This window comes from Ricinus communis, chromosome 5 (genome assembly GCF_019578655.1).
Source record: "Ricinus communis isolate WT05 ecotype wild-type chromosome 5, ASM1957865v1, whole genome shotgun sequence".
NCBI lineage: Eukaryota > Viridiplantae > Streptophyta > Magnoliopsida > Malpighiales > Euphorbiaceae > Ricinus > Ricinus communis.
Genome location: NC_063260.1, coordinates 27,659,660 through 27,672,267, shown reverse-complemented (window position 1 = coordinate 27,672,267; position 12,608 = coordinate 27,659,660). Strand labels below are relative to the sequence as shown.

Below are 12,608 nucleotides of genomic sequence, written 5' to 3'. Positions count from 1 at the left end.
CATTTGAGTGGTTGCCTTGCTGTTTTCACAGCATTCAATGCGGGGGGGAGCGCCATGGGAGGCCTGCGCTGCACCACTATGTGCAGGGAATATGCCTTTAGAATAGGAGAACTCCATAACTTCTAAGATTAATTTGCTCGATCTGCTATTCTCAAATTCTTCAAATAGATAGGGTGATACTAAACAGGTTTATATGATGTATTAGGACTTGTATTACAATCGATCTATAAACTAAAAAGACGTAGCAAAACAACCTAACACGATAACTTAAATAAAAGAGCCATCTGTAGATCAGATCGAATGAAGTCAGGAATGAAATGAAAAGAGCTATTATTAACTGTTACTTGTTCAAACAACAGGCACGGCCACAGGCTCAGAATGAGTTTTAGTGCTTGCCACTCTGAACTCCTTAAACATTTTTCTCACCTTGAGAGAACTGGCGTAATGGGTTAACCACAAAAATTAAGCTTCTTCATAACCTTGGCATACGCTACAGGGACAGTACCAGGTTGTCTGAGTCTACGTTTTGCTTTCTTTGACTGCATTTAACACCAAAAATAAATCAATCAAGCAGAATGGCCTTCTGCACAAGATATTTTAAAATTAAAACATGACCTAGAATTGAGTCCGATATGAGAACAATACAGGAGCATGCTGTTTCATCCTTCGCACACTGATTTAAATGTTTGTTTAGTTTCACTAGTCCTTTTGTGGCTTATTTAATACATACCAAAACATGTCAATCAAGTAGAAAGGCATTCCCCACAAAATATTATAGTTCATAAAAATTATAATCTATAACTATGAGCTTTTAGATTATATATGAGAATCATGAAGAGGCATGCTGTTTCCTCATTAGTATACTGATTTAATTATTTGTTTTATTTCAGATTTTTTTATGGCTTATTTTATCAAATAAACTGTAGCCAAGACCTAAGATTTTATCATAAGATGAGATCCTAGTGTGAATGGTATTTTTTTTTTTTTTTTAGATTTTTAATTTCTGTAGGAGTCATCTTATTAGTGATATCATACTTAAGGTTCAAGGCTTCAATACGCATCTTTATTTATTTATTTAATAAGCAAAATCTCTGCAGTATTTTCTGCTGCTTTTACCACTACTACTGCCTCAATTGGTACGCAAAAGAAGTAGAATTATATGTTGCTCTAAAGTTGGTTCCTAAGCTTTCAACTTGGGATGTTTGTTTTTTCTGATTCCTAGGTATATTCAAACATGGCATAGGTCATGGATAAGGCAAGCCTGGCAAGCACAATTGGTTAACATGGATTGTATGATTGAACATTTGTAGCAACTTGTACAAAATATTGCGCGGCAAGAAGCTGCAATTGCATGTATGGAAATCAGGAAAGCAACCCTCCATAGACATGCCAGAAAGTCATCTTGAGTGTGGTTTCAATGTAGAGGATAAAACCATTTACATGATGCTGGACCTGTGAATCATGCATTAGGATGTGCATTAAAAGGGGTTGCTTTCGCCAATTTGAATAACACTGAGTCAAGGTGGAAGTTGCTGTTCGTTTAGGGAAAGATGCATGCAGAAGTGACAAAGCAATATAAAATGGTCAAAAGTTGTGTGCAATCTCGGCCAATTCATGCATTTTTTGTGACTAAAATTGTAGCTTTATTATAGCTAGCCGAGAATCAGTTCACTAAGATAAATTACATGCACAAACTAAGCAAAATTATTTTGAAAATTTCAGAGAAAGCTATGATTATACATCCCTACAAGATTCTCAAATTTGTCAAGAATCCCTTAAAGTTCAAGGTAATAATGTAGTTTCTCCTCAAGGAAAAAGGCAAGAGGCAAAAAGCCTTAAAAAATTTCTCTCTAGCTATCAATCCCTCTACATCCCAGGAAAAGGAAAAAAATAAATAAATAAATAAATAAAATTGTATTTTTACTAACTTAAAGTAGTGGTCTATACTTTGTAAAATTGAATGATACAGAAGAATTATATACATATAAATTGGCGTAATAAGAAGAATGAACAACATGTTTTATGAGTTTCAGTTTTTTTGTCACAATCAATTAATGATCACATACTAAAATGCAATAATCTAGCCCCAATATAGTAATTTCACCTAAACTTGCACAGAATGTTTCTTTCTACATTGTGTCTCCAGACTAAGAATCACCTGCCAACCAGTTGGGCCCAGCTTAGATGCTGGTTTTTAGAGTGGGAATTTGACTAAAACTCATAGGTTTGACTATATAAGGCTTTTCATCTATAACAAAATTTGAGTTCTCTACATTTGCATCAAAGAAGGAGAAGGCATTCAGCCACCTCCCCTAATTTATTCACCCCACTGAGCTTTTACCATAACCAACATAATCTTTCATTGCATCCTGTTCCATCTGCAGCTATTTCATTCATGCTTAACAAATCATTCAATTTTGATCAAAATTAGTAGTGGACAATCTACATTCTAGAGCTACCTTAAATCAAAACCATAATCGACATAAATATTAGATATACTTTGAGGTGGATCCCAAATTGGATCACTGAAGAAATAAACATTTAAAAGTAATCTGATTTAATTCTTGCAACAATCTAAGATTTTCTTTGTGTAACTTTCAATATTAAATACTCCTATTCAGGAAATAAAGGCATGGCATCTCTGCCTAGTGCGATTCCCACTCTTCTCTTTCTCTCTTCTTTCTTCAAAGGCTGCCTGCTATATAATGCAAATAGTATTCATTGCATATACATGTCCACTATTCTGCTCTAATGTCAAATGCTATCACATAGTAATCTGCCTTTCTTAATCATTAAAACCTAATGCCTTAATAATACCAGATCAATCCCTACAATCAGATTGTCCAAATACAGCACTCTAATTTTTCTGCTGTCCAGATTTCAAAAGTTGCGTTCCTTCTAGAACAATTCTTGTGATCAAGTTCAACTAATATTACCAGCAATGATTCTATGAACTCTACCTCCACTAAAACCATGAATTTCCAAAACTTGCCCACCCAAAAAGCATAATGCGCAGTTTTCCAATATCATAAATAACTGAAGAAGCACATTGTTATTGATTGAAACTTTAAAATGGAAGAAATTGAGATGCTTTCCAAAGAATCTATGCACCAACAAAAGGGTGACAAAGATCATTCCTTAGCATCCACACTAGAATTCTTATCCCCAATAAACATGTAGGGACTTCTTTTACTATGTTCTTTTTCCCAATGATTTTAAGGTTGTGGTTTTTCAAAGTAGAAAACTCGCCTTAAAACTGTGTTTTTTTCTGGCTTTGATAAAGTAAGAGACTAGTAGTAAAATGCAAAAAAAATTACAGTTCAAGGCATAATTATTTAGGGAATTATCAGATATGATGGTGGTGGTCACACTAAGGTGCTACTGGTGGACGCTACAATGAGTTTTAAGTATGGCAGTGGAAATCATGGTAAGGTGCTCTCGGTGGGTGATGTTGGCAATGGTTGCATCAAAGTTGGGATGATATAGGTAGGTAGCAATGAAGATAACATCCGTTTCTATTGGAATCTACATAGAAAATATTATACAAGTAAACAGGTCAATATTTGAATTACATTAAAACTATAAAAGCATACTGAGCATGTAAATGAATTTTGTCAATTTATTCTTTGTGGGATGCGTGTAGCAAACGATCAACTGAATTTTACACAAACAGAAAAGTAGACAAAACCCATGCCTTTAAAATATGAAAAGACATACCTTCAAGTGTGCATTATGTCTCTTGCCCTCCTTCCAGCGACGGATAGACCCATCATTCATTGTCCGAAATCTGGACTTGTAGGATCTGATTAATACAACAGAAAGTTAAATGCCTGACCAGATATAGAAGTGCTAGAGATAAACAAAAGAAGATAACTATACTGAATAAACCTACGAATAGGACTTTATTTTAATTTTCTTGACTTTGGAGATCACTGGTGTCATTGGCTTCCTCCTCTTTCGCCTCTCTCTTGAGGAAACATGACGTACCTGCACCAACTAAATTCAGAAAAAGAAAAAAATAAACACAAAGAAACATTGCGTTAGGGAAATAGGTTGACAATGCCTAATGAAAAATGAACGCACTTAAATCAGTACCAATAAAAAATCATAAGATATAAGATGAAAGAAATCTCCCCACTGGAATATTATGACTCAAAATTTTTCAGGACATGTCTTTCATGAACAACAGAATAAATGGCATTAAACAACTTCTAAGAGTTTCCAAAGTGTTTATCATTTAGTTAAACCATCATGGCTACATCAAAATCCGAATAAGTTTGTTGTCTCTTAGTTTCCCTGAATCAGCAGAATAAAGAAGAAAAGAAGCAGCAAAAAATAGAAGTTATAAATGATTCTTTCTCAGCAGCATTTCCTCATCAAGTAGAATATAAACATTAAAAGAGCACATGAAAATTTCCATTTAACTTGTGCAAGAGTCCTGTATCAAGAACAGCTTAAAAGAAAGCCATTTTAAGTGGTTTTACATGTGATATTTCCTCATACACTATACCGAAAATAAAAGAGGCCCGGTTTTTAACTTCCAAATTCTAGCTTTTTGGTTCTCACTTTGCGTATTTCCTCAACAGCCAAGAAATCAATTAGCATCCTCAAAACTTTAGAATATTAAAAGAGGGCCCTTATTTAAGTACATTTCTTTGTGAGGTTTCCTCATACAGTATACAGACAATAATAAAACAAAATACAAACTAGCATAAAAAGAATAAAATAAAAGAAACTCATAAACGTACAGAGGGAAAGACTGCAGAAGAACGCAATGGTGTTTGAAAGGCAACCGAAGGGAATTGAAACGAAGATGCGTTAGTAAGGCTCCATTTACGAGAAGCAGAAGCGAAAATGAGAGGTTGATAGAGCTGTGAAGAAGAGTGAAGTTGGCGACCAGATAATGAGATTGCGGGCAGAGTTCTGATTGATTGTCCCGCGAAAGATCGCAACTTTGTGCATAGTGTCTGCATTCTTCTAATTTTCTTTTTAACTGTTTTTCCAAAAGAAAAAGGTTATGGCTTTCTGCTAATAGGTTTTTGGTTTCTTCGATTTTGGGACTACCGGACCATCGGGAAGAAATATTAAGATTAAGGAAAAAGTGCAATAAGATACTCGGTGGTCAAACACTTTTGCAAATAAGGGTCTTTAGTTATTTCCTTGACATTTCAGGTTCTATAGTTTCATTTTTATTGCACTTTAATTAACATATGCTATATTTTTAAATTTTGTTAAAAAGCTTTTTGTCATGATCTTAGTTTTTTTAGTGCCGTTCTATATGAAATAATTCTATTATAAAAATTATGTTATATTAAATCATTTCATAAAATTAATGATATTAATTTTTAGAGTATTAAATTGTACAAACCCCGAAATTCCAGGGCAAGAAAATCATAAATTATACTTAAGCGGAAAAAATCCCCTTACCCACTTATTACAATTCAACAGCTTGACCACTATATATTCTATATAAAAGAAAAATACTTCCAATTTGTAATAAACAAGTAAAAAGAGAAGATATTATAATTTTGCCAAAAGAAGCGTTTTAAAAGTGATGGGCCATCAATTTGAAGAATCAAAAGAATAACATAGAAATGAAAGTCCCAAAATGTTCCATCAATATGAATGTAGAGGGCCAAAAAAGTCCCAAGCTTTCCCCTAGTTTCTAACATAGTTTGGCCTCAATTATTTACCAAAGTCTAAAGAACAATATACAGCAAAATTATTTGGATACACACTTCAACAGGTGGCAATTTTTCTCTTTTCTTAGAATGAAAAAAAAAAAATATTTGGATCCATGAGATAGTATCATATACCAATTTTTTGTGTACTGTTTTGAGTCCAGTATTCCCTAGGCTAGTGATTCCTCCCGCAGATTTTCCTGTTTAAAGGAATTATCCGACCCATGTACCTCTGAAATGCCCTCAACATCAGCATCCTCATATTTATTCACCAGCCCAGCAGCCATGGCTCCTCTAAAATCACTAATGTTCCCAAAACTCAAAAGAAGAGTTCCAAATATGGCAGCACCAAATGATATACCAAAAGAAGTGCTAACGTTTCCAGGGATTGCAGAAGCAATTGCAAAGCCTACACAAGACCCGAGAGCTCTCCACCATGAAAACCATGCAGAGAATGCACCTTCTCTCCCATGAGGTGAGCAATCTATGAGCAGAACTCTTCCAAAAGCATGCAAAAGCCCAACTGATGTGCCTTGTAGTGCAGCTAAGACTACCACATGTCCTCTATGCCAGACGTTTCCCCTGTAATAGAAGCCTACTGCTGCAGTTGCTATTGACAAGTAAAACCCTAGCAAATGCATTTTCGCTGCACTGGCCTTAATGACTTGCTGTAATGGATGAATTAGTGGCATTGAAATAATAGGAAAGATGAAATAAGTTAACCAAATATAGAGTATAAACAAGGGTTTAAAGCATAAATCCCCTATAAGGTAGAGCACTGCACCAGTGAAAATGCACATTGTAGTAAATGAAGAAAGAAAAGCCAAAACTAGGGTTCCCAAAGCATGCGGGTACTTGAAAATGGAGAGAAAATGGGCCGTAGTAGATATATTAAAGGTATTGAATGAAGAGCCAGGTTTAACAAAGAAAACATGGGATACACCAAGAAGCCATTTAAGACCACTGAAAATTGAGACGACCCAAAGACTGACAAATTGTTCGCCGTGTTTAAGCATATGATAGATGAAGGATGATATAATGGCAGACCCCACGCCACCAGCAGCAGTAGCATAAAGTGAGAGCCAACTAGAGACCCCTCTACGCGTTTGAAATTGGCTATGCTGAAGATTAGGTCCAGTGAAACCTTTAACCATTAGGGCGAGTTGGCGAGTATGAGAAGCTGTTGCAACAATGCTAGCTGCAACGATGGCTGCAATATATGGAGGGAAGATCCATGTGACATTGAAGAACCCAGTAGGTAGACAAAAGAAAGCTCCAATGGCGATTGTTGCTCCGGTGATTAGCACTTGTTTCCGGCCATAATCGAGGTGGGGTGAAATGGAGCCAATAATAGGAGCAACCAAAATCAAGCCTATTCCCCAAGAAAAGGAAGTCCACTGTAATGGAGAGAATTTTGAGGAGTTGATGCTTATTGATTGGTGTGTTAGAGCTTCATACCTGAAATTTATGCAGTGGTTACTTATATTATGAAAAAGTGAAAGCAAATCAGCACAATCTTGGCTAATTCATGGGTTGAGGACTACTGCTGGCCAATAGTCCGCCTGAAAATTTGTGTAGAAAATTGTTGCTAAATATACACTTTTTCATAATTTTCACAGTAGCTACTTGGAAGATGAATTTACTTGATTTCTCTTTTCCTTGCTTTATGCTAATAGGTACAAAATGTATTAATTATTAGTATTAAAATAAATTATTTATTTATATATACATATCTGATATCTATAATATATATTTAGCTCAATTTATACTGGTGTCATTTTGAAACCTGTAAAGTCAGTTTGAACCCAAATTAATAGTACAAAGGAATAAATCCCTTAAAAAACTTGAATTATGAATAAGTAAAGAAAGTGTGATGATAAAATCGGATTTCTAAATGTTGAAAGCAAATTTTTTGTACCCCTTTAGCCTTCATGGAGAAAAATAAAACACAAAAAATAAATAACAGTAATAATCTAGAAGAGAAAGCTTACAGTTTGGTTTCCTTTTGCCCACATGAGAAGCCCTTGCGGCTCCATCCCCAACCTCTAACAGGTTCAGGTGGCAACTTCAAAGCTTGGCTGATGATGAGTGGGAAAAGAACTGGTACAAGAGTATTATGAATGAAATAGGAGCATAATTCATACAAATACCAGACCCAGACTTCTCCTTTCGTAGGCTTCCCTGCAATATCCCTATTATCAGACTCATAAACTTGCTCAACCCTCTCAAGTTTCATTGCTGTATTGGGCACATCAGGCGTGGCCGCATGATGAATATTATGATCTTTTCCATTTTCATGATGATTTGGCGTGACTGAGGATGACCCCTGGTTAGCTTCAATCTCAGGATCAACCCTAACACTGGTTTCTGCCATATCGAGTGATTATAACAAAAGCCAAAAAAAGAAAAAGGACAGAATGGTTTTTTTTGAGGCAAGAAATGGAGAAGACGTAAAGAAATAGAATTAGGAAGGGGATGGTACCCCCATGCTGACAGCTGCTGTACGAAATTTTCGAGGGCTTCACTAGTCACTAGCCTCGTTCTGATCTGATCATTGTTAACTATGAGGATATCAGTATCATTCTTGACTCTTTTCTTCCCCATTGTTTGAGGCATAAAATGTGTCTTTCAGAATATGCTTTCACTAATATCAATCAACTTTCAAGAGCACAAGTGCAACTCAATAGAATGCTGTCCAGACGGCTACATACATTGTTATATGACAAAATATTATATATATATATACAATCAAGGAAAATTATGTCAACTTCTTAGTTTGACGTAGTTTAGTTGCTAAGTAGGCAAGTCCATTGGACTACCCAACTCAACCCATCAATATTTCATTCAAATTTTTGTCCACTTGATGTACATTTACTTTGATTATTGAGCTTTTACTTCAATATAAATACTTACTTCTACAATTATATTTTCTTACTTATAGATTTTATATACGAATGAAAATAATTATAATTTTAAATATTTAAAATTTGCTTTTTAAAATATTTGATTGAAATATATGAAAGAGTTTATTTCATTTAAAAAAATATATAATAAAAAAAATAAAAGTGATAAAATTAAAAGAGATATTTTAGTATTATAGAATAAATTGACTTATTAATGTGGAATTATTTGAAAATTTTACCTATTTTATTAGAATTTAATTTAGCTATAATCAATTATACACAAATTTAATTATATATAATACTAAATCAACTTTCATTCCAAGGCATATAAATTTTAAATTTGTAAATAAAATCCATAAAAATTTTAGATTTCAACCAAACACCGTATAAAATTTTATTCAATTTGATTTTTTTCTCCCCCAACTTTCAATCATTTCCAAACAAGGAGAACGAAAATCAATTTTCTTCTTTCTCATTTTCACTCCCCTAATTTTTTTCCCTACCACTTTCTCTACCCACCCACTTCTTTCCCAAACAAGGGTTGATTTTTTTCTGTTTAAATGACAATTTTATAAATATTGATGGAATATGTTTAGTATTTTCCGACTAAATGTCTAAAATTTATGATCACTAAAAAGTTTTAAATAATAAATTCTATTCAATTGCTGTGATGTTAGTAATTAATAAAAAAAAGTTATACTGGACAAAGCATGTCTTTTGGATGATTAATTTAATTTATAAAGTATACAATTAAGGTCACTATTTCATTTTGGATGTTTGATTTTACAAGCATGAACATCTAATGAGTCATTATTTTTTTTTTATTAAATTAGAGTTTTGATTGAATGGTTAATTATGTTTGAAGTAGAATGGTTATAATTGCTTATTATTTTTTTCATTTGTAAACATAAATTGATTATCATATAACAAAAAAAAGAATAATACATTGTAAAATCTTATACCGAAATAAAAGAATTGATTCAATTTGGTTTGATGCCACTTATATCTTATATAGTTTTAATCTCTCCTATCTTTTTTAAAAAAATAATTTGGTAGCGAATTGCTTATATTTAAATAGCTAAAATTAAACTGAAAAAAAAAATTATGTCACATAAATTATTATATATATAATGTCCAATCCTACTAATTCTTTATGAAATTATTATTTTGGTAGGATTTTGGTTTTAGCACATATCTGAAAGAATCTATGAACCACATTAAACTAATTTCATTAAAATCGGAAAATTGGGGCTAAACTTTTATTTATGTAGGAATAATATTAATTTTCATACATGTGACAAATAAAAAAATAAAAAAAATAAAAAAATGGAGACAATATGAGCAAATCCATAGATCCTTGGAGGGAATTTCTCAAGCTAAATAGCCATTTTTGATAGGCAAGAACATGTTTTTTTTTTTTTTTTTTTTTTTTTTTTGAGAATGAAAATGACAACAATTGAGAAAGTGACAACAACGATGGCTAAATTGGGTTAAATTAGGCTTTTACGTACTAAATGGTATCAGAACCTCTTTAGGCCTTTTTATTGGGCCTGTTAAATTCCTCAAGTTCAAATGACAAAAAGTAAAGATAACAACCCTATGAAAATTTTGCCAAAATTATAATTAAGTTCTAGTATTTTAAAATTATACAATTTACACCTTAAAGTTTTAAGAAATAAAATAATTTTATTTATCCTATTTTTAACTAATAATGATAATATTGAATTTTTAATAAAAATAAATAAAATTATTATTTTATAAATTTTAGAGCTAATACTTATTCACATATAGAAATTGTAAATTGTAAATAACTAAAATAATTTATTTTAATCTTTAAAATTAATTAAATCTTATATCATTACATGCTAAAATCGACAAGGTTAGCATTTGAGCCAAAAATGAACAAACGACGTTTTATGGAATTGAGTTTTTAGCAACTTATACTAAAACTGTTGTGTAATGGATTGGATCACATGTATGCATACATATTATATGGTCCTATAATGTCGGTGCCATAAAAATCTTACTTCTAATAAAAATAAAATTATCAATTTTTCTTTTAGAAATTGGTATAATCGATAAAAAAATATAAATTTTATACTTATATTTAACATAATTATTAAAAATAATTGATTATTTTATTAATAAATTTTTATTTAATAATCATAATTAAATTTAATAATTTTAGAAATATATATGACACCAGTGTTATAAATCACCGAATTAATTGCTTACTTATATAATATAATATAAACAAATAAAAACAGAGTTCACCGACCGAACCGAACAATCTAATGTCACGGGTAGAAGAATCTTTTTACTTTGTTCCTTTTCCTTATGATTTCTAACTTAAAACTGAAAAGTGATATTTATTGGTAAGAATCTCCTCTTGCGTCACCATAAATTGCCAAAAAAGGAAGAAGGGAGGAGAAATAATAATGGATTTTATAGTTAGGGCTTACCTCACCATGATTCCTTTCAAATTAATGTTAAAAATTTATAATTAATTAATACCCAACTCATCAAATTAATGCTCTAAAATTTTCTTTCCTCTAATATCTTAAAACTAATACTACTGTCTAGGGATTTGTGCCATTAAGCCAGGCCTATTTTTTTTACTACTTAAATTAAAAAAATAAATAAGTAATACAATTAGTTAAAAAACTGTTTTTATTTATTCCACTATTAACTGTTAACATTATTTTGAGTAGGAATAAGGTTCAAATCGATCCCTTTTGACATTTTAGAGCCATTTTAGTCCAGAATTTAGCAAATATAACTCATTTTAACCCTTTTTTGGGGAGTGAATTACACATGCTTTATTTATTACTAAGACATACATAAAAAATAAAATAAAAACAAAAGATAAATAAAAGAAATCAAACTCACCCATTTGTATTCTAAAAACAATCATCAACTTTATTTTCTTTCTATCAGGTTTCCTAGGAAACAAAAAAATATAAAATCCTACCCAAACCAAATAAAAGTAAATCAAATTCTACCTGAAAAAGAAATCGAAACCCTATACAATCTAAATCTCATCTACAGAGACAAAAGAAAAAAGTTGTACATAAATATCAAACCCAATCGACGGTATCCAAATGATGGCAACGACGGTGAAGGCTGAGATTGTACTGTGCGATGACGACAGTGAAGGCCGAGATCGTACTGAGCGACAACGACGGTGAAGGTCGAGGTTGACAGTGCTGGCGATGATTTTTTTGTTCTTTTTCTTTTCGAATTATTTTGGGAAAAAATAGAGATGGTGATACAGTTATAGCTTCTCTGGTGGTGGTTACAGTTGTGTGGCGATTTTTTTGGTTATTTTTTTCTTTTCGATTTTTATTACTTGGTGTCCATAAATCAAAAGCACTGGTTGGGGATTATGTGGAGAATGGAAATATAGAGAAGACAGTGAAGGAGATAATGATAGGTGAGAAAACAGAGGAATTTAGGATCAGAGCCAAGAATCTTGGGGCAATGGCAAGGAGGGCTATTCTAGATGGGGCCTCATCTTATAATGACTTGGGTGCTTTAATTGAAAAAATAAGATCTTATCAAGCATGAGGATTGCAACAATATTTATGTCCATATGCCTAATTCCTAATGTATTAAAATCAGAGTATGAAACCCACCTTCATCAACTGCTTTCCTCGCCATTTCTCCAAGCTTTTCCGCCTGCATCTCATTTCCTCTGCTTTTTTAACCCAGCAAAACTTGTGTCACTGCCTTCTTTATACCTTCTTTCTTCACACTATCACCTATTGATTTAAGCCATTTCTGAGCACCCACAGCTACTCCAATTCTTAACACCTCTTAATGCATTAGGTTGATGAAATTGTGGTAATTTCTTTGGCTGCTACTTGATAGTGTTGACGGTGGTGTGTGTTAAAAGGACATTGGGTTTGAATGTGAAGGTAATATTAATAAAAGATTTGATATCTAATTAAAATTAATATTTCTTTCTTTTTTATTGCATTCATGCGCTTGTAAAAGGAAAGTGCAATTCACTTTCTAATTATTA

At 32.4% G+C, this 12,608-nt stretch overlaps 2 protein-coding genes across 4 annotated transcripts; both read right to left on the bottom strand.

Moving 5' to 3' along the window:
- Window positions 1–313: 313 nt before the first annotated feature.
- Window positions 314–5,074, bottom strand: LOC8283019. 3 transcript variants are annotated; one of them, XM_015719561.3, is made up of 4 exons: window positions 4,749–5,074; window positions 3,893–3,987; window positions 3,718–3,802; window positions 314–539 (listed from the first exon to the last, which is right to left on the bottom strand). In XM_015719561.3, the coding sequence occupies exons 1-4, from the start codon at window positions 4,971–4,973 to the stop codon at window positions 450–452; spliced, it is 495 nt and encodes a 164-aa protein (XP_015575047.1). In that variant the 5' UTR covers window positions 4,974–5,074; the 3' UTR covers window positions 314–449. The 3 variants fall into 3 exon arrangements, with proteins under 3 accessions (XP_015575047.1, XP_015575046.1, XP_025013219.1); XM_015719560.3 differs by having other exon boundaries at window positions 3,893–3,996; window positions 4,749–5,073; XM_025157451.2 differs by lacking the exon at window positions 314–539 and adding an exon at window positions 969–1,452 and having other exon boundaries at window positions 3,893–3,996.
- Window positions 5,075–5,506: 432 nt separating this feature from the next.
- On the bottom strand, window positions 5,507–8,225 carry LOC8283020. Its single transcript, XM_002519918.4, has 2 exons — window positions 7,673–8,225; window positions 5,507–7,139 (listed from the first exon to the last, which is right to left on the bottom strand). The coding sequence occupies exons 1-2, from the start codon at window positions 8,053–8,055 to the stop codon at window positions 5,852–5,854; spliced, it is 1,671 nt and encodes a 556-aa protein (XP_002519964.3). The 5' UTR covers window positions 8,056–8,225; the 3' UTR covers window positions 5,507–5,851.
- Between the last annotated feature and the right edge of the window lie 4,383 nt (window positions 8,226–12,608).

What these genes read in the sequence shown, in the direction of transcription:
- LOC8283019 (XM_025157451.2), bottom strand. Translation starts at nt 4,973, where the DNA reads ATGCAGACACTATGCACAAAGTTGCGATCTTTCGCGGGACAATCAATC. An exon ending in ATTAAAATAAAGTCCTATTC is followed by an intron (nt 3,803 to 3,892) that starts GTAGGTTTATTC and finishes TGTATTAATCAG; the next exon opens with ATCCTACAAGTCCAGATTTC. An exon ending in GACATAATGCACACTTGAAG is followed by an intron (nt 1,453 to 3,717) that starts GTATGTCTTTTC and finishes CATGATTCACAG; the next exon opens with GTCCAGCATCATGTAAATGG.
- LOC8283020 (XM_002519918.4), bottom strand. Translation starts at nt 8,055, where the DNA reads ATGGCAGAAACCAGTGTTAGGGTTGATCCTGAGATTGAAGCTAACCAG. An exon ending in GGGCAAAAGGAAACCAAACT is followed by an intron (nt 7,140 to 7,672) that starts GTAAGCTTTCTC and finishes CATAAATTTCAG; the next exon opens with GTATGAAGCTCTAACACACC.